This window comes from Triturus cristatus, chromosome 4_1, assembly GCF_964204655.1.
Source record: "Triturus cristatus chromosome 4_1, aTriCri1.1, whole genome shotgun sequence".
Lineage (NCBI taxonomy): Eukaryota > Metazoa > Chordata > Amphibia > Caudata > Salamandridae > Triturus > Triturus cristatus.
The window spans coordinates 46997874-47020275 of NC_140585.1; the positions used below are offsets into that span (position 1 = coordinate 46997874).

Sequence of the window (22402 nt, forward strand, 5' to 3'; positions counted from 1 at the left end):
GAATTATAATACAATCCTACAAGTCCAAAAGGGACTAACTCATGAGGGATGCATGATAAAATAGGTTTGAAATGTATATTTTATTTGCTTTCATAACATTCATGGTTGCTTACTTATCTATTATTGTTGGAAGGTGGATTATTGGTAGGGGCTACAATGCACCTACCACTAGCAATAAGGCCACCAATGCAATATAAGGCCCAGCCATGGTCTCAACAAATTATTCGCTTGCTCAACCCTTGGTAGTTGGCAATGAGCAGGTAGGCTTAACTTGGGAGAGGGGTGTGTAATGTATTTAAAAAAAGAGTACATTGAATAATAAAGACACAACACACAATAAATATCCCAAACCAATTTATAAAAATAGAAAATATTTTTATCCTTAAAATGACTCCAAAAAGACAAACATCCAATGCAGGGAAATGGAGAGATTACTTTTTAAAGAATAAACACTTTCTAGTGCTTAAAAACATATAGCACCAAATTGGGACATCTGGTTGCGCTTAAAACCTTTCTGGAGGATTTTCTTTCAATGTCAAGTGGGCCTCTCCAACAGGCCAGATTCGCAGCGGCTTTGTCGGTTGGATTCAGCAGGAGACCCAGTCATCTCCTGGAAGTCTTGAGCTCTGGAGCTTTCAGCGGGACAAACCTGAAATCCAGGCCTGGTCAGGGTTAGACATAGTCGCATTGATTCTCAATGTCGGGTTGGTCCACTATGAAGCTTTTTCACAAAAATTCTCCAAACTTCAGGAGGTGTTTCCGGAAGTTCTTTTTGGTGGTTCAAAGTTTCCACAAACATAATCCAAGGTTCCAGAGTCTCTGAGTTGCTCCTCGGAAGTTGGGACTACAGTCTCCACAATGTACCTGGCCAAATCCTTTAAAGTCCAGCTGAAGGTGGTCAGCTGGGTTCTTCTTGCTGGAGATGATGCAGGTGGAGCTCTTTTAACTTGTTGCTTTAAGGGAGTTCACTCCTTCTCTTTTTGAAACAAGGCAAAGTCCTTAGGGCTGTAGGGGCATATTTGCAACAGGCAGCGATAATTATCGCTGACCTTGTATACCGCATTCGTTTCTATCGCTGGAATATTTCGCCAGGCTAGCATTGTATTAACAACGCTTAGCGCCATGGCCATGTATATTCCAGCGATAGCGCCCTTTTCCATGAAACATGGCTGGTTTTCCAGCGATGTTCCATGTAAAACGGCGATATGCTTGATGATACGACCCTGTGGTCGTATCACATGAATTCACCTCCCATGTTAGGTATGCCTTAGTCAGGAATTTAACAGACGTTAATTTCCTGTGTTAAGGCATACTTAGCGAGATTAAAATAATCGCTTCCCCGCATTGTGAATATCGCGAAGCTGCCTTCGCGATATTTACCCATGTTGTTTCCACAGACACGCCTACTTTGCATCTCATTAGCGATGTGAAGTTAGGCGTGCTGAAAACGGGAGCAAAATCAGCAAAACACGCGATAGCGTGTCTTTGCTGATAGGGAGATAAAATTATCGCCGCTTTTCAGCCGTTATTGTATTGTTTTTTTTTTTTTTTTTTTTTTTTTTTGAAAAACCTTTATTGACATTTCAACCAATAACAAGTATGGGCCTACAACCCCCGGGGCCGGCCGCTAAGCAGTCAGAGTAACAAATATCAATATTTATCACAGGCAGCACATCGGGGAGCAGAATCTCCATGCTAGTATACTCTCGGCCACTGACCAGCCCAAGTAGGAGACCAGGATACAAAAGGTTTTCATTTTATAATAAAAGAGGATGGAAGGATCAGGTGCCAAACAGTTTCCCAGCAGCAAGAAATGGCAGGCAGAATAATAAACGTCAACGATAAACAGCAATTTATCTGGTCAATGGCGCTGAAACAAGAAGTTCAGGATGTGGAGGGATATCACGGCCATTTGCGCCTGCAGTCCCCTGCCCTAAAACCCGGAAAACACCACGGAAATTGTGGCACACATGAAAACGCAGCGATTAACAACGAAGGAGTTCTACCATGCTGATCCCAGAAAAGAAAGACAAAGAAGAATAAGAGAAGAAAAAGGAGGCCATGGAAAAAAAAGGGTTAAAGACTAAAGAATCCCCTCCCCCAACCCCCCACCCTGCACCTCTGCAGATGAGTACGGCCCCCCCCCCCCCCCCAGCAGTGTGCCTGTCGCCCCGGAACCAGACCCGAAATTTAGAAGAAACAGAGAAAGAGGAGTAAGAAAAGAAACCCCACCAGACGGGGGGGTAGAGAGAATATTAATAAACTGGAGGAGGGCCTTCAAAACATGCCCCCGGCTTCTCCCTCCCGCACAGTATGTTTTCCCCCAGAGCAAACAATAAGCAACACCGAATCGACCATGTCAATGAAGAATGGGGAGCATTATGCGCCTATTACCCTAACAGTTATGCCGTGAGAGCACGCAACCCCAGAGCCCGCCCGCTTATTAGATGACCACCTCTGAAGGATCAGCCTTATCCTTGGCCACTCTTTGCGAATCTATCCATGCATACCCATCGACCCAGTGACATGTCCAATGTTACAAAGAAGAGGAGCGTCCAAAAAAGAACATGAAGCGACACACACAGGTAGGGTGGAAGTCTCTGAATCCCAACACAGTCAGCAGTATGGAGAGTCATCTTTCCCAGTGCTGCTCCAGGATCTGCACTGCACACAAGGTCCAAGAAGGCGAAATCAGCCAGAGCAGGCGACCGTTGCTTGAATATTGCCTGGGTCGCCGGAGGCCGCGCACGGGACAAGGCCACCACCCCCCACTCAGGTCCGAGACCTCCGGAACAGACCAGACCCACACGTTAGTATACTGTCCGGAGTTTCCAGCTGGTCACTATCCACAGGGGCGGCCACGACACTGTCCTCCTGTGTGCAGTGTAGGAAGTCCCCGTGTACCTGGGGACAGGCAGGCAGCAACTGTTCCGACGCTGATGCCACCCCATCAAGCTTACTCCCCAATACCCAGGCGCCGTGAACCAAGGTGGAGTGAAGGGCGCCGAGAGCCTCGAGAAGATCACCATACCCCAGCACAGCTCTCGACGCTCCTCATAGTCGCACACTTCCAATCGTGCTGCGACCCAGTGTACAGGATGGTAGACTTCGTCCTGTCAAGATGGCCGCCGGGTAGGTCCAACCCAGATTGGGACCAGGACTCAGGGACAAGCGCCTCAGGTTCCATGTCACTGGAATCAGGGTTTCGGGGGCAGGCAAAAAATATATCCGATGTGTGATCACGGGCAACAGTCATCCCCACCACGGATCTGCGCCCGCGAAAATCCGGGAGCAGTCCGCAAGAATCAGGGCGAGTTACGGGCGGCGGCCGGGCAGCTCACCGGCGAAGGCTGAGGCAATCACCGGGGAATCTTGGATTAGCCACCTCGGGCGTGCACTCGTTCCGCTACGTTTAGTGGTAGGAACGACCACGGCGAAATGTAGGCCGATAATCGCACCGCTCCGGTTAGTCCGACTCCACCCAGTCACCAAAGGCCGCTGTTGTTGAACTGCCGCCCGGCCATGTTATCCACTCGAGGTCCCGGTTCCAGGGTTGCACAGGCCGCAAGCTTCAAATGGATATTTCTCCGGCGATACCGCCGCCAGAAACTTCGGAGTCACACGATCGGTTGCCGCTCTCATTCACCAACACGGGCACATAGCGCAGGCTAAGGATCTCACGCAGGATATCTGTGCGGGATACGGAGGGTCACGGAGCCGGGAGCCTACGCTGCCGTCCCGGTCGCCATCTTGGCTCCTCCCCCCGTTATTGTATTGTTAATATGCCCCGTAGTTCTTTAGTGTGCAGTAGGTGCAGTCACTCAGAGTGCAGTCCTCTTAGTGCAGGCCAGGGTTCCAGCAGGGCTGTCCTTCTTCTCCTTTTAGTTTCAGGCAACAGTTCTGAGTTGCTGTGCAGCTTTCACATATTTATCCAATGTTCCGGGGCGACAAGTAGGGGGGCACCCCTGACCAATGGGATACAGAGTGCCACCCAAAAGCATGACAGCTTCCTCCAGGGTGTAGCATATTCTTGTCCCACAAAGCACTGTACTTTAAAATTCAAGGTGAGATGGAGAATTTCTTTCCTTGAGAGTAAGGGCTGGCTAAGTCAACTTACTGGTGCTGCTCATTTTCCTTAATACTCTCCCTTCCAGACCTTCTGCAAATTCCATTTATGGGGCTCCCATCATGCTGGGGGTACCGAAAGAGGGGGTAGGCCTGGCTGGCATGCCTTATCGTCCTGCTTTCTTTGAAGCCCAGGTTGATTTGCCCAACCCCCGACCTGGCCTGTTCTCTGCAGCTGCAGGGCTCCCACCATCAGATAACGCCTGTCTCTGTGCAGGCCACTTATCACCTCATCAAAGCAGCTTGGCTAAGCCTGTTAAGGCCGGCCAATCAGGGGAACCTGCTGGAAGGCTGATTTTGGCTCACAGAAAAGAAAGTTCTCTTTCGTCCTTTCCGTACCAGGTATGATAAATGAAACAGTGGCGAGTAGTTGGATTCAGCATCAATAATCTTATAAGTCCCGGCTTATTTTTACATGGTTCCCGACCCTGGGGACACCTAGGGTAGACTTTAGAGGTGACTTGTATGTAAAAATAAGATAGTTTAATACCTTGGAAGTACCTTTAAATCCAAAGTCGAATTTGCATGAAATTTCACTTTAAAAGCAGCTTGCAATGCAGAGCTGACTTTTAAAATGACAGCAGGGAACGATGCCCAGGTAAGTGTAGTCTAACCCCTGTAAGTTAAGAGGGGCTTCCAGGTGTTCAAAGGTCACCTCAATAAAATGAATGGTTTTCAGGTTATGATTGCATTGACAGTTGCACCCGGATAACTACAGAGCTCAACTTTCTTCATTTTTATACATACACTGCTGCAGCCCCTTAAGCCACATGTGGGTTCTTTTTCATCTCCACGGCTCTCTGCCTCCTTGTGATCTTGATCTGCCACGCACAGTCCCACCAAAGCATGTTGACCCTCGGGTCATTAGTGGCCCTTCCTGTGGACATCCAAAATATGAGGCAAATGACAGTCCCCAACAGAACTGCTGATGGTACCAGCTCTTCTTTGACCATGCATAGAGTGAAATCTCACACAGTAAAGCACTTTAGAACATTTAAAACAATTTAGCGAAGCATGTGCCTGCTCAAACTCTTTCTGCCTGCTCAAACTCTTCCTGTTCCATCTTCATTTCTCAGCCTCTCTGTTCTCTTGATGTTGTCTCAGACTTCTTCAGACACGTGTTTATGTGCAGTCTCTCTGCTTCTTTCTTAACGATATGTCTTCCCTCCTCACTCTCCCCCTCATACAGCGCATACTTTCCCGCCAATGATTTAGCGTTCTCCTTCCCTTTCATTATTATCCTGCCGCATTGTCTTCTCTCTCCGCTGCTATCACTGTCCTTCTGTTCACCACACATTATGCTCTCCAGTTGTTACTGCCCCACCTTTCATCTTGGACTAATGCTCTTCTGTCCCTGCCACTCTGCTATCTACAGAATGTTCCGTTGATAAGACGTCTTCGACTCTCAATGACTTACCCATCCTGATTCTTCCTGGTTGGACACTTCTAACCTGTCATAGTCCACGCTTCTCTCTCCAGATCTCTAATGCACCTTGTTGTATCCTTTCTGATTGGAGATGCATTCTAAACCAGGCCCTGGAACCTAATCATGATGTCACTCATCTCATTTCCTAGTTGACCTCCTTCATGTCTGTCCAAGTTCCCTCTTCCCTCATACTCTCACTTCTTCCAGCTCTCATTGCATCAATAAAGGGGTGGGGGGGAAACTCTAGTCTATGACCTGCAGCCTCACACTGTTGCATTTCAGAGTTCCATGGCACTGTCCACCTCTTACTTGGCACCATGAGACATTGGCTAATCAGGATACTAAGATGCAGCGCAGGTGGCTGCAAGGCACAAGGCTCAACTCCTTACCATAGCCAATCAAAGGTTCATTACGACTGAGAAAAGGGTTTGGAAGAACACTGCCTCATTCCAAGACCAGGCACTATTATATGAATGTGATAAGATGACCCCACTGCCCACCGCCTCCCATACGAGGCAAAGGCAAAGTGCCCCAGATTCAGAAATATAATGGTTTCTTCCTCCTCCCCAGGACATTCCATTGTTGTTCCTGTGAATATCATGTGCTGACGAATGAATTAGAAAGTGTACGCTACAAGGAAGCTCTTGTTCTTCCCATGATCTATTTTGTTTAGTGCATATGAGAATCAGCTTTCGTGGATATATTGGTGGCCTCTAATCCTTGAAGAGGACACTTTTATTTTTAGTTCTTGATTATGACACAGTAGAGTTTCTAGAAGACTAATAATTGCGTCCTTCATTTTGTTGTCTTTTCAAAAGAACACTGTAGGATCTGCTTTCATGGTCACCGCGACTTTTTGCTGGTGTCATTATGTTTTTCTGACTGGTCTGACTGGGATCCTGCTAATCAGGACTCAGTCTCTGTGCTTCTTCCCCAAATTGGACATGGTGAGTACTTAGGTACCCCCAGATTGGCTACTGGTGCACCCTTATAAGTCACAAGTATATGGTACTAAGGTACCCAGGTACACAAGGGGTCCCCTATGGGCTGAAGCATGTATTATGCCACCCATGGGAGACCACTCAAATTGTGACTACAGGCCTGCCTTTGCAGCCTGTGTGAGCTGGTGCTAGCACCACTTACGACAAATATAGGTTTTCCTATATCTGAGGTCACTGCACTTAAAACCTATAAGTCACCCTTAAGGTAGGCCTTTAAATCCTGATGCAGAGTGCTTGGTTATGAGTGGAAGCATGCCCCTGCATGAGCAGGACACCCCTACAATCCACAGAGTCCATTCCCCCAGGTTGTAAGTGCATCATCCATTACGATATATTACGCAATGGCTATCTCTAAACTGGCTGTAAAGAACCCTGCTGTGTTTCAATCAATCAATCATGACATTTGTATAGCGCACTACTCACCCGGGGGGGTCTCAAGGCGCAGGGGGAGGGGGGGCCGTCACTGCTCGAAAAGCCAGGTCTTGAGTTGCCTCCTGAAGGAGAGATGGGATCAAAAACACAAGATAATCATTCCCTAACACCGTAAACGGTGTTAGGGTATGATTCCATGCACTATAAAGCTCCTACAGGAGGCCCTCACTGCTCCCGGTTCCAGTCTTCGAGACCCAGACAGCAAGCTATGGCTGCTGCCGACCAGATACATGATTCTGCCCTCCTGCGGCTGAGCCAAGCTTGAGCAGGGGAAGGCAGGACAATAGGTTTCCTGTCACATGGAGGTGTGACCACCTCCCAGACAGTATTTAGTGTATTGGGCCAGGGCAGGGGCGCTTGCCAGTGCCACTAGACTGATTTGAAGGGCACATTTGGTGCCCTCCTTGCATACTCCATTTGGAACCAGTTCAGGGAGCCGTTGGCTCCCGCTCTGGTGTGAAACTGGACAAAGGACATGGGAGTATCCTCTCCAGTGTCCAACCCCTCCTCTGGGAGGTACCCCTGAATCATCCCAACCCTTTCCTTATGGTACTAACTCTCTCCTCCAGAGATCTTTGGGCTCCAAGAAGCTCCAGCCTCAAGCATCTTCTGCTACCAAGATCTTCATCCTCACCGAATCCTCTGGACCGAGGGCCTTCGTCTTTGTTGAGCTGCTCGAGGTCCTCTGGCGACTCCTGTGCCTCCGGCCTTTGGGTCCTCTTAAGGGTCTTCTTTGGCTGCAGGGAGCTCCCCTGTTTGCTTGGGGCCTTCTCTGACTTACCTGCTTGTGGTGAGTCACTGTGACCTTGCTAGCCCCAACACTGCACCTTTTTTGCATACTACATTTGTTGCTGTTGCCAAGGCATTTTGGTGCTCCCGACAGACACCGACACCCTCACTCTTGACGTCTGACGTGGTTTAGCTCGTAAATGGCTCCTGTTTACCCACAGTATTTCCTTTTCCACGCAGCTGCAACTTCAAGGGCACCGTCAACGATCCTGCATTTATGGACATTGGTGGGTACTTGTCTCCCGTGCCTCCTGGTCACTCCTGAGTGGCATAGACTCTGTCCCGTCTGCTTGAAGGTACTTGTCATCTTGAATCCACCTTTGGGTTCCACCAAACTCTTTCACCTTCTTCGCCAGCGGCATATCTTCTGAAGTCCTCCATTGTGGTCTCCGGCGGTTTCCAACTTCTCTTCACATCTATGCACCCGGCTTCCCTGGTGTAAGTATCCTGGTTCCTGGGGTATCCATGGGTGAGGTGACTCTCCAACTTTCCATCTTCCACTGGTTTTCTTCAGGGTCCTCTGGGAAGGGTCCTTCTTCTTTAAAACTGCAACCACGAGTTACCTATTGACTTGTATTGAGCACACGTTGTGTTCACACACTGCTCCGTGGGGTTCCTGGGTACTTACCTGGGCTGGTTATTTGGGTCCCCTTCTGGACTAAGCCTGAAGGCTACCCTTGTTTGTCTAAGACCACTAAAATCACCATAAGGGTTGAATGGATTAGTGCAGGGTGCTACACTTACATAAGTGAGCCCCATATACTAAGCCAGCCTCCTACAAACACCGTCTAAAAGAACGAAAATAGCTGAAAGCCATGTCTCCACTCTGTTGACTGTTTACTTTGACAATTTTCAACAAGTTCTCTAGGTCAGAGAGGAGTTTCTCACAGCAAGGCAGACACAATTGTAGCGTCCATTCCAATTAAAGGCTAATGAAAGGCCCTTGGTGTTTCCTGGCTGTTGTTCTCACAGCTGCTCCTGTGGGCTGCAAATAGCAGGACTGGCATTAAACTGAATTATAGGCCTGGCTGTTCTAAATTAGGGTTGCAAGTGTGCATCACCTTCAACTCTGAATAGGCTTTTTATTTACAAGACTGCTAGGAATAGCATAGTGCCTGGAAGTAGCAATAACACTAGCAGTGCTTTAAATATAATTAAAATGTTATTTTTTGCAGTTCACACTATTGGTAAACATTTTCACTACCATGTTTATCTTTTGTGTGGTTACATTTCATATTAAATGCACTAGATTAGCGTTTTAAAATAGATATTTTATTTTCTATTGCTCCTTGGGTATCGTATTAATTTATGAATGAGGAAATGGTGTTGTACTAATTGTCCTTGTCTTTACCAGAAGCACATCTTACGCAAACATTCCAGATTTGGGGCGTCACATCCTTGGTGCTGGGGGGGTCTAGAAAAACAAATGCTGTTGCTCGAGAGAACACATCACCTGCTTACCAGGAATCTCTTGACTTCGTTGCTGCAGTGGGTCACCCTATACTCGTCTGGGTACGGGGCGTCGCGGTATCCTTCATAATTGTCGAGCTGAGACTTGCACAGGTACTCTGGAGCCAAAGGCCACCTATGGAACCACGCGCCTGGTCTTAGATCACTTGACGCAAAAACAAGGCCCGCGATGGCCACCCCAAAGCTGACGAGATGCAGGAGGAAGGCAGCAGTGCACTACAGGGAAGGAAGGAAACACAGGTCAACAACGAGGCTGAGCAAGGCGGCCGTGCACTACAGGAAAGGAAGGAATCACAGTTGACCACCGAGGCTGAGCGAGGCGGCCATGTGCTACAGGGAAGGAAGGAAACACAGGTCAACAACGAGGCTGAGCGAGGCGGCCGTGTGCTACAGGGAAGGAAGGAAACACAGGTCAACAACGAGGCTGAGCGAGGCGGCCGCACGCTACAGGGAAGGAAGGAAACACAGGTCAACACAGAGGCTGAGCGAGGCGGCGGTGTGCTACAGGGAAGGAAGGAAACACAGGTCAGCAACGAGGCTGAGCGAGGCAGCCGTGCACTACAGGAAAGGAAGGAATCACAGTTGACCACCGAGGCTGAGCGAGGCAACGTGTGCTACAGGGAAGGAAGGAAACACAGGTCAACAACGAAGCTGAGCGAGGCGGCCGTGTGCTGCAAGGAAGGAAGGAAACATAGGTCAACAACGAGGCTGAGTGAGGAAGCCGCACGCTACAGGGAAGGAAGGAAACACAGGTCAACACAGAGGCTGAGCGAGGCGGCGGTGTGCTACAGGGAAGGAAGGAAACACAGGTCAGCAACGAGGCTGAGCGAGGCAGCCGTGCACTACAGGAAAGGAAGGAATCACAGTTGACCACCGAGGCTGAGCGAGGTGGCCGTGTGCTACAGGGAAGGAAGGAAACACAGGTCAGCAACGAGGCTGAGCGAGGCAGCCGTGCACTACAGGAAAGGAAGGAATCACAGTTGACCACCGAGGCTGAGCGAGGCAGCCGTGTGCTACAGGGAAGGAAGGAAACACAGGTCAACAACGAGGCTGAGCGAGGCGGCCGTGTGCTGCACGGAAGGAAGGAAACATAAGTCAACAACGAGGCTGAGTGAGGCGGCCGCACGCTACAGGGAAGGAAGGAAACACAGGTCAACACAGAGGCTGAGCGAGGCGGCGGTGTGCTACAGGGAAGGAAGGAAACACAGGTCAGCAACGAGGCTGAGCGAGGCAGCCGTGCACTACAGGAAAGGAATGAATCACAGTTGACCACCGAGGCTGAGCGAGGCGGCTGTGTGCTACAGGGAAGGAAGGAAACACAGGTCAGCAACGAGGCTGAGCGAGGCAGACGTACACTACATGGAAGGAAGGAAACACAGGTCAACAACAAGGCTGAGTGAGGCAGCCGTCCGCTACAGAGAAGGAAGGAAACACAAGTGAACAACGAGGCTGAGCGAGGCGGTCATGCGCTACAGGAAAGGAAGGAAACACAGGTGACCAAAGAGGCTGAGCGAGATGGCCGTGCGCTACAGGGAATGAAAGAACCACAGGTCAACAACGAGGCTGAGCGAGGCGGCCGTGCACCTGAGGGAAGGCAGGAAACACAGATGACCAATGAGGCTGAGCGAGGCGACAGTGCACTACAGGGAAGGAAGGAAACACAGGTCAACAAAGTGGTTGAGCAAGGCGGCCGTGCACTACAGGGAAGGAAGGAAACACAGGGCACCAAAGAGGCTGCACGAGGTGGCCGTGCGCTACAGGGAAGGAAGGAAACACAAGTCAACAACGAGGCTGAGCGAGACGGCCGTGCACTAAAGGGAAGGAAGGAAACACAGGTCAACAACGAGGCTGAGCGAGGCGGCCACGCACTACATGGAAGGAAGGAAACACAGGTCAACTACAAGGCTGAGCGAGGCGGCCGCGCACTACAGGGAAGGAAGGAAACACAGGTCAACAATGAAGCACAAACCGGATCACCGATATGGAAAATTATTTGCATGTTTGGAATGCAAGTCTGTGCAGAGTCCCAAAGTAGTTTTACTCCTTGGAAATGTATTCCCATTATGATAACTTTGAAAAAGCTTTCTTCTAATACCACAGCAATTCGCAAAAATGTACAACTCTGTCTATGGTTTCTGCAATTCTGCAAGGCAAAGAGTGATTTAATGTTATTTTTTTCATTATCTTCTTCTGAACTAGATCCAGATGTTGTGTGGGAAACCAATCCAAACATGGCAGACAAAAGAGAGGAGTTGATAGGGTAAGATTATAAGGTGAGAGACATCAGAGGGCAAATGAGGCACAGAAACATGCCAGAAGGGGCGAATGGGATACAGAAACGCTTCAGCTGGAAAAGGGGCACAGGAACACACCAAAGGGCAAAGGGGGCACAGAAACACACCAGAGGACAAAAGGGGCACAGAAACACACCAGAGGGTAAAAATGGCACAGACACACACCAGAGGACAAAAGGGGCACAGAAACACACCAGAGGGCAAAAGTGGCACAGACACACACCAGAGGGCAAAAGAGGCACAGAAACATGCCAGAGGGGGCGAATGAGGCACAGAAAAGTTTACGAGGAAAAAAGGGGCACATAAACACACTGATGAGGAGAAAGGGGCACAGAAACACACCAGAGGGTAAAACTGGCACAGAAACAGACCAGAGGGCAAAAGTGGCACAGACACACACCAGAGAGCAAAAGAGGCACAGAAACATGCCAGAGGGGGCGAATGAGGCACAGCAACGTTTACGAGGAAAAAAGGGGCACACAAACACACCGATGAGGAGAAAGGGGCACAGAAACACACCAGAGGGCAAAACTGGCACCGAAACACACCAGAGGGCGAAAGGAGCAGAAAAACACACCAGAGGGTAAAAGTGGCACAGAAACATACCAAAGGGTAAAACTGGCACAGAAACACACCGACGAGGAGAAAGTGGCACAGAAACACACCAGAGGGTAAAATGGCACAGGAACTCACCAGAGGGCAAAAGTGGCACAGAAACACACCAGAGGGTAAAAGTGGCACAGAAATATGCGAGAGGGGGCGAATGGGGCACGGAAATGCTTACGAGAGAAAAAGGGGCCCAGAAACACACCAGAGGGAAAAAGTGGCACGTAACACAGACACACACCAGAGGGCAAAAGAGGCACAGAAACATGCCAGCGGGGGCGAATGAGGCACATAAACGCTTACGAGGAAAAAATGGGCACATAATCACACCGATGAGGAGAAAGGGGCACAGAAACACACCAGAGGGCACAAGGGGCAGAAAAACACACCAGAGGGTAAACGTGGCACAGAAACATACCAGAGGGTAAAAGTGGCACAGAAACACACCAACGAGGAGAAAGTGGCACAGAAACATACCAGAGGGCAAAAGGGGCACAGAAACACACCAAAGGGGGAAAGTGGCACAGAAACACACAAGAGGGTAAAAGTGGTACAGAAATATGCCAGAGGAGGCGAATGGGGCACAGAAACATTTACTAGGAAAAAGGTGGCACAGAAACACACCTCCGAGGAGGAAGGGGCACAGAAACACACCAGAGGGCAAAAGGTGCACAGAAACACACCAGAGGGTACAACTGGCACAGAAACACACCAGAGGGTAGAAATGGCACAGAAACACATCAGAGGGCAAAAGTGGCACAGACACACACCAGAGGGCGAAAGAGGCACTGAAACATGCCAGAGGGGCGAATGAGGCACAGAAATGCTTACAAGGAAAACAAGCATTGGCATAGCCAATAGGTCTCGCCTTTGGGACCTTATAAGTATTTAGTTATGCAGCACAATATCCTTACTGCAACAACATTAACTGTTGCATGGCTAAACACTTATAATGTCCCAAAGGCGAGACCTATTGGCTATGCCAATGCTTGTTCTTTCTCTTGCTCTTATCTTAGTCTGTTGCAACCTCAGACCAAATTGGCCCCTGCATCTCAACCACACACCTCTGAGCTGTGCTATATTGTAGTGAATAAACAAAGCAAGTGAACACCCACTGGGAGAAATTCCTGTAACATTCTGCACTTGAACTAGGAGTGGGCAAACAATTCTGTTCCACAAGTGGAGTCTTGCCATTTTTTTCTCGCGCAAAAGACAGAAATTGCATGCTAAACCACCTCCCGGAGAGATTTCTAAACGCGGGCGGTCACGGCAGGTTGCTACCGCTCGCGTGGAGAAAGCTGCCGGTCGTGTTGAGGAAGCTGTAGTTCGTGTAGAAAATCTACTCAAGATTCAGATAGAAGCAGTAGCCTCTGATGCTCCGCATGATGCTGTTCATGCTGTTTTACAACGCAGGAGAAACTCCTGGTGCCAAAAATCAGCGCAAATAGCGCGACGTAGCACACTCCGCTGCTCGCAGAACTCCGCGTAGCGAGACAGAGTTTTTCGACACTTCGCAGAGCTCTGCATAGTGCGACTCAGCAAACTCCTTCCAGGCCTAACTTGAACCTTGACTGGAGGGTTCAAATCCTGCCTTTTTCCACTGAACCAACAGCTATGTATTTGTGGGCAGCTCACTGTATCTTCCTGTGCCTCAAGTTGGACTAATGTCTGGAATTTCATAAAAAGTAAAACAAAATAAAGAAAACTGTACAACTATGCCTGGTAAAAAACTAACATAACACGGAATTGTCGCAGCACTAGGTAGTGCACTGCACTGACTGCTTCCGAATGTCCCTCACACCACATCCTGGTTTATACAATCTATTGTGCTACTGTTGTTGGTACAAGACCTCATGTCTGAGATGCTGTTACTGCTGCAATAAAAATGTACACTTTAAAGTTCTTGGCTGCTTCTAGGCGCAATGTCTGATCTGCGCAAATACCTAAAATAAAACTATTGCTGCCGCGTTGTGCCAGGATGTGGCTAAATACCCCAAGGTTGTGCTCATCACCACGGTGACACTAGCACTAAGGTGCTGCAAAATTTGGCAGGGGTGCCGCTCAAAGATCCCATAGGGCCTGTTAAATGAGCAAGGGGTGGCACTCAAAGATCCCATAGGGCCTGTTAAATGAGCAAGGGGTGGCACTCAAAGATCCCGTAGGGCCTGTTAAATGAGCAAGGGGTGGCACTCAACAAGTCATGGTTCTATCCAATATTGTAGGGTAAATCCCCTGCCAAGTCTTCCAGGTCCATGCATGAGTGCTGACTTTTGGCTTTGAATTCTGGGACTTGTAGTATTGTTTATTCCATTATAAAACAGAACTACAAGTCCCAGAATTCCAAGCCAAAAAACGTGGACTGGTGCAGCACATCGCGCATGGAACTGAGAAACTTGGCAGCTATGAGGGTACCACCAAATGCACCACAATGCTGCATAGTATGCCAGGTGCTAAGGAGAAGCTTACATAGCATTCTTGCACTTTTGACGCCTACAACTGAGTCATTCAGGGGGCAAGGAGGAGCATCTCTTGAACAGTCCTTGGGGATTACAGGTGATGCATCTCAATGCCAGACACTAAAGCACAACATTTGCACATCAACACCACTCATGACTAACAATCCCCTCAAAAACATGAAAACACAATGCACACTCAGCACCCAGCAACAAACCAGGTGTGCAACAGGCCTCTCACATCACTGTATACTTACATTAACTAGCACAGCCATGATAGCCCACAGCTACAGTTTATTACTCAAGGGGAGAGGAACACCCGTAGAATTAGAACACATGACCACCGAAAGAAACCTCAATCAATACGAGCAAAGAATATACTGAAAACTAATACAGACAAGAGCTCTCAGAATATCCCACCAACAGTGTAATAGGGTTAGCAGCACACATGCACTTGGACATCAAAGGTAAATGCACGAGGCACCCCCAAAAAATCTTTCAAACCGCAACTGCTTCGAGTCTAAAATACTTATTTATTTAAATCAAAGAATTCATTTAATTCACAATATAATAACAAAGTTTTGCAACAACATGTGTTGGCTATATTATTATTAGAAGAACTGCACAACGAATAATCTACTGAGCTCTTTAAAATAATTCAATAAAATTATTATCTAACTGAGTTTTGTATATTGTGAATGAAATGAACTCTTTGGTTTAAAAACATTTATGTATTTGGATTGAAAACCAATAGTATTTTGAAAGACTTTTTTGGAGGCGCCTCCTGCTTTTACCTTTGATGTTAAACTGTTGATGGGAGAGGGCACCTACCATATGGGGTACAGTAAGGCGCTGGGGAGAGTAGCCCTTTCCTTTGCCACACATGCACTTGGACCTGGATTTCGAGGGCAGCGGAGGGAAGGGGTGTATCGCAGCACATAAAATCCGATACTCCAGAGATCAGAATATATGGTCTGCAATAATGATTGCCTATTACAAGTTTAACCTTGCAAAATGGAGGATAACATGCAGATTTTAGGGCATAAGGTGAGCCCATGGGTCCAACTGAGCAAAGCCGGGACGGTATTTGAAAGGGGTGAGGGGGTGGAGTGCAGTAGCAGACAAAAGAAACTCACACAGCATGAAGCGTGACACACGTGTACCTAAAGTGCCCGCGTGGGCAAAAACACAATACAATGCCTGGTTGAGTGTGGGGGAAGCACTGTCGGAGTGAAAGCTCGGTGTGATAGAATCACACGCCCCCTGGTGAAGCCTACAAGCGGGGAAGCAGGGATCGCAAGATAGCACGCACAAAGGCCGGGCGCAGATGCGTTGTGGCTAGGAAGGTTAAAGAAAGGAGAGTGCGGCGGGGGAGAAGCATGACTGATGGTGCCCGAAAGTTAAGGTCCTACAGCCTCTGCTGACCCTCCTGCAAGAGGCAAGAGGACTCTCCCGTACATGAAGTGCCCACGTGGGTAGGTAAAAGGATGGCGTTGATAGTGAAGCAGGCTAAGGGCCCACCAGCGTGGTGAGTGGGAGCGGATAGAGAGTACGCTGCCTGTTAGTCCGTAGCACACCCCTGGTGTGGCCCAAAGTACTGTTGATAAGGCGTAGCGCGATTGGGTTGGGAGGAGGCCCAGAGTGGAGACCTCGGCTTGAGGAGCCTGAAAAAGAAGAAACTCCGGGGCAGCCGTGCCGCCGTGGACACATCCATGCCCCCATCTTCACTCACCTGCTTGCTCTGGGCTGCGCGGTGCTGGTAAGAGAAGGGGGCGATATGGCGTGTGCCGTTCCGCTGTCCGTGGGTGCTGCTGGGTGTTGATGTGGCATTCAGCCAGCAGTAAAACCAGGCCTGCACCGGTCAGGGGCTACTCAGGGCTGCATCGGCACCAAATGCCCCCCAGCAATCTGCACGGCCGCCCAAATTGGCTGGAAGGTCAGCAGACTCTGTGAAACACGAACACTTTCACGGCGAACGCGGCTGTGAAAGTAAAACTGATCGCGCTACATGGCTGATAGGCAGTGAGTGGCTGGGAAGGGGGGGCGGGTTGTGTGTGTGTGCCGGAGGAGGGCCGGGTTGTGTGTTTATGCGTTGGTCGTGAGGAAAGGCTAGGCAGGGAAGGGGGTTGCTACAGAGGAGGAGGGCTGCGTGGGAGGGAGTAGTGAGGGCTGCGTGGCAACCAAGCAAGGCGGAGAGAGACACGCAAGGCTTAATGAGCCTTGACAGAAACCCACATGGCGGCTGCGCGCGTACACGCGCATGTGAACGCAAGCTTGAGGCCCGCAAAAGCCTCTGGTAGCACTTTCAAAAGCCACTCACTAAATTTCTCGCAGAGCAGCGCATGCGCTGGCTCAGCGAGACCTAAAAGGGGCACATAAACACACCGATGAGGAGAAAGGGGCACAGAAACACACCAGAGGGCAAAAGTGGCATTGAAACACACCAGAGGGCGGAAGGGGCAGAAAAATACACCAGAGGGTAAAAGTGGCACAGAAACATACCAGAGGGTAAAAGTGGCACAGAAACACACAGACAAGGAGAAAGTGGCACAGAAACACACCAGAGGGTAAAAGTGGCACAGCGGCACACCAGAGGATAAAAGTGGCACAGAAACACCCCAGAGGGTAAAGGGGGCACAGAAACACACCAGAGGGTGAAAGTGGCACAGAAACACACCAGAGTGTAAAAGTGGCACAGAAACACACCAGAGGGTAAAAGTGGCACAGAAACACCCCAGAGGTTAAAAGTGGCACAGAAACACACCAGAGGGTAAAAGTGGCACAGAAGCACACCAGAGGGTGAAAGTGGCACAGAAACACACCAGAGTGTAAAAGTGGCACAGAAACACACCAGAGGGTAAAAGTGGCACAGAAACACCCCAGAGGTTAAAAGTGGCACAGAAACACACCAGAGGGTAAAAGTGGCACAGAAGCACACGAGGGGGTAAAAGTGGCACAGGAACACACCAGAGGGCAGTGAAAGACACAATCAGGAAATAAAATGGCTGACGTATGAAAGTAGGATCTGCTTCTTATGGTTACCCCCACTTTTTGCTTGATGTGATGCTGTTTTTGACCAGTCTATCTGCTTTCTACCTAAACTGTTATGTTATGTACTTAGGTACACTTCAGATTGGATACTGGGGTACCCTTGTCAGTCCCTAATATATGGTACCCATATACCCAGGGCATAGGTACGCCAGAGGTCTCTCATGGGCTGCAGCATGTATTATGCCACCCATGAGAGACCAGGCAAAATGGAACTACAGGCCTGCCATTGCAGCCAGTGTAAGTTGGTGCATGCACCACTTACTAAAGATATAGGTTTATTATATCTAAGGGTCAGTGCACTTAAAACCTATGTCACCCCTATAGCAGGCCTTTGCAATCCTGAGGGCAGGGTGCTTGGTTCTAAGTGAGAGGGTGCCCCTGCATGAGCAGGACACCCCTGCAGCCTACGCAGTCCATTCTCCCAGGTTGTCAGTGAAACAGCCATATACTAGTATAGAGGGGCATTATTCGCCCGCGTGATGACCAACTCTAAAACGGCTGAAACAAACACTATTGTGTTAGGTGTCAAACATGTTGGAATCATACCCCCACACCGGTATGACTTCACCCATAGGTTGCGACCTCCGTGGGCTCTCGGTGGTCCCCGTACCAGCCTTCTAGTCCCGAACAGCACAAAATGGTTGCTGCCGACCAGAGACACATTTCTGCCCTCCTGCTGATGAGCCAAGCTCGAGCATGGGAAGGCAGAACAATAGGCATTCTGTCACAGGGAGGTGTGACCACCTCCCTGACAGGATTTAGTGTATTAGGGCTGGGTGGGTGTGCTTGTCAGTGCCTGAAAGTCTGCATGAGGGGCACATTTGGTGTCTCTGTGCATAGTCCAGTTCAAACTAGTCCTGGGAGGCGTTGGCAAAACTGGACAAACGACATGGGAGTAACCTCCCCTCTATCCAGCCCCTCTCCTGGGAGATTCCCCTGAATCTTTTCAACCCTCTCCCGTGGGTACTTAAGAACTTACCTGGCTGTAGGACCTTAGATTTGTCGTGGACTAGATTCAGAACTGAAACCACTGCACTTCAACCGTCTGGGCACTCTGGACTTTGCAGGACTTTGTTTGGCCCTGTCTTCATCTCCCTCTCAGTCTGCTGCATCGTCTGTGTCTGTGCAGCATACAGGAACCGTGTAGGACCTGTGAAGCATCCAAGACACCTGAAGATAATCTCTCTTGGAGTGAAGGATCACTCCCCTGCATTCGCAGGCACCGCAACACTGCTGACCGGTCTGCTGATCCCGAGCTCCTACAGACTCCGAAGGATTCAGCAACACAGGAGGTGGGTTCCTACATCCCTCGAGGCTCGAGCTGCCCTCTCACTCAGTTTGAGGCCAGAATGCCTTGTGGGGGCTGCATTACCGGAAAAATACCGGAGGGCTTGGGAGGAAGCCTGGGGCAGCTGAAAAGAGCAAGCAGTGAAGGCAGACACTTACCGATAAGCAGCTGGGATGTCTCTCACTGAGTACAGCTACTGCTCCGGTGACAATAAACTGAAGGGGAAACAGACTACATGTGAGAAAAACACACAAGTGGATAGAACAACAAAAATTAAGAGCAAGACTTGTTATACTACAAAGAGCTCAAAGAAGGAGAAGGTGCAGCAGCAGTTCACCTGTGCAGTGGGGAGGGGTGTTGATGTACCTGAAGCTGCTGCACAGCAGGCACAGGAGCCACCCAGACACCCCGAGGCTGCTCCTCTGCGGCTCATCTGCTGTACATCGATTTAACAAGACTTGTCCAGAGGACGGCGGAGTAGTATCCCATCGCTCATCGAGGACAAACAGTACCCACAAAGATTTAAGGGCCATTTTGAACCAGGAAGCAGGACAAGTGGACACTTCTTTTTCAATTGATTAAAATACAACTAGTGGTGAAGAAGTAAAGGGGCTTCACATATGATTGCTCGGTCACCCCAAGAAGTGCACAGCTGAGATGCAAAACCAAAGCAGATGATCTGGTGGCATGATGAGGGAAGCTGGCGCCTCACACAAGGCCCATTATCAGGGCCAACGTGTGGCCAGACTGGCGGATGAATGTACTGTCGGGACCGGATGTTGGTTTAATGCTCTTCCTTAAAAGTACAGCTACTGTTTGAAGAACTGAGAACCTGAGGCCAATATTACAGAAACTGCAGCATAAGAGTAAGTCCCGAAGAGGGGTCTGTAAATAGAAGGGTCTGTACATAGAAACCTACAAATGGAACCGGTATGGAATCAATGATAATTCTGTAGTGGACAGGGCAGAGATGCAATTAAAGAGTCACACTATTATGGACAGAGCAACATCAGACTGGTCATATTTGGAGAGAGCTCGTCAGGTTATACAGGTGTGCGTGCTACAGACCCTCGGAGCGAATGAGACGTGTGGAATCCATTTTGATTCAGGTTCCATTTTTCCGCCACTAGAGTGGTCGGCGCCCTAGTGTCGCCTGGGCACCGGTCACCCCTCCCCGCCTCCCCTTCCTGGGGGCAGGGACTCCGGCCGGTGTCCCCATCCTCTTTCCTGCCCGGAAGTGACACGAGGGGCGTCACTTCCGGGGCTCCTTTGTGCGAGGGGGGCGGCTATATAGCCATCCCCCACCATGCTGGCGACCTCTTGTTCGCCTCGCACGCCGCATGGTCGTCGGTGGGAGATCGCGGGTTGCATCTTCTGGGTACGGGGTCGTAGTCCTGGTACGGAGTCGCGACAGCAATTGGCGGTGAGTTGGCCTGTGCCCCCCCCTCAGGGTCTCACCCCTGAGAGGCCGCTGCCCCCGTGTCTTGCCCACAGACAATACCCCCAACTTGCACAATTGCTGCCCCCCTAGGTCAGCGGTGATCGGGCGCGAATGGGCAGCATCGTGGTCGGGGGTAGGTGCATCGAGGGTTTGGTCATCGTCAATCCGGGCTCCGTGAATCCCTCCCACCCCCAATCCCGGGCTCCTCTGGAGGGGGGTTGTGGGCAGCAGCCAGGGCAGCTGACTCTGCAGCGCAGAGCTCACGGGTTGATCCCTAGCGCCGTTGGCAGGTCATCTCAGCATCCTGTGACTCGGGGCACATAATCTCCGCCACTTGCAAAGCGGGGGAGGCAGCCTTCCCTGGTCCCGGTTTGGCCTGTGGGCACACCAGGCGGCCGCTAAGTCGAAGTGGCTCTCCGGGTTACTTCACATTGCTGGGCCCTCTAGAGAGTCCCGCCCACCCCCCTCCACCGTCGTGCGTCCGGACTCACCGGAGAGACCCTTGGGGGCGGGATGTGTAGACCCGTGCTGGGCTGTGTAGGTACCCTCCCGGCATGCTTGCATCAGCCCTGGATGCAGCTCTGCTTGCTGTGTCGGGCTCCTGGGTGCTACCTATGAGGAGCCGCATCTCGGGGGCGGTCCGCGCTTGGTCCGGTAGGGAGATGATAAGTTTGCTCGCCAATTGGGGAAACGCAGATGCTGGGAACAAGTGCAGGGAATCTGTTTTTAGGCGAGGCCCACGTTAATGGCGAGGTGGTGTGGCGGACCAGTCAGCCGCACATGTCCGGGGCTCCTGGGAATTACTCTGAGAGGGCCACGGTCTTGACCCGACTTTACTCCCAGGCCTGGTTAAGAATGATGGGGAGACTGCCGGGGATAACAGGCGCGTTGGGTCTCTCTCACCTCGTATGCTTTCCACCCCGGTAAAAACAGCGAGGAAGCACTTTGTTTAGGTTTTACCGTTTCCCTCGCAGCGGGACGAGCATGCTGCCCCCGCTGCCCGCAGGTTGCGCTGGCTGGGTCATGGCGTACCATTTTAGGTTCAGGCCTCGATGCGGCCCCTGTGATCCTGGGCATAGTGCCAATATCGGCAACAGTTATCACAACACACATAAGTACATAAATAAAAACACACGACACTGAATGTAAGTGGAGAAATATTGCTGCAGGTTTATTAGCATAAGCAATATGCAAACATGGTGGGTTATCTTACGGGCGATCCCAGGGCAGGCCAGCCCCTATGCCGCCTGCCCGTCTGATAAGCCTAGAGTCACCATGGCAACGCCAATTGGTGTATACCTAATGTTGGGAGGGTCCCCCCCTCCCACCTGTGGACCACCAGTCCACTTGCTACACACGCCCCCCCGTGATGGGTGGGCGGAGCATACATGGCAGCCCCCGGTTGCTCAGACCCACAACCGCCTGTCGGATAGCGGGGCGCCGTCGGTCTTCCAGTGGACACGCTAAACATCCCTGGGTATCCTGGCTTAGCACCACACGGTGCTGCTGCATGCTATACCCCTTGGTATGTGCAGACCCTGGATCGCCCTGTAACTCCTCCTGCAACACAAAGTGAGAATTGTTAGAAAACCTGGCCCCCCCATTGTCCCTCCGGACGCCGGGTAAGCGGATGGGCGGGCAAGGCGAACGAGCGGACAAGAGGGCGAGGAGGGGGCGGAGACAGAATATGTACCCCCCTGGCTCCTCCCCGCCGGAAGCAGCTATCTGCTGGGGTCTCCCTTGGTCCATCCCAGGGACACGACCTCCCACCCCTGTGCCTTCCTGTGGCACTAAGGCGGCCGCCCTCAAAGGGGCGGGCCGCTGCGCAACCCCCCCCCGGGCAGCCTTACATAGTGCCAATATCGGCAACAGTTATCACAACACACATAAGTACATAAATAAAAACACACGACACTGAATGTAAGTGGAGAAATATTGCTGCAGGTTTATTAGCATAAGCAATATGCAAACATGGTGGCTTATCTTACGGGCGATCCCAGGACAGGCCAGCCCCTATGCCGCCTGC

The 22402-nt window shown here is 50.4% G+C and overlaps 1 protein-coding gene across 2 annotated transcripts in view; it reads right to left on the reverse strand.

Annotated features, from left to right (window-relative positions):
- Positions 1 to 22402, reverse strand: part of LOC146839441 (transmembrane protein 176B-like) — a 112302-nt gene that overhangs the window by 23336 nt on the left and 66564 nt on the right. The window contains exons 4-5 of one of the 2 annotated variants that reach the window (XM_085651491.1): positions 19094 to 19150; positions 9235 to 9459 (exon numbers count right to left, since the gene is read on the reverse strand). In XM_085651491.1, coding sequence (XP_085507617.1) covers positions 9235 to 9459; positions 19094 to 19150 — 282 coding nt within the window. The remainder of the gene's footprint in view (positions 1 to 9234; positions 9460 to 19093; positions 19151 to 22402) is intronic. The other variant, XM_085651492.1, reaches the window with a different exon arrangement.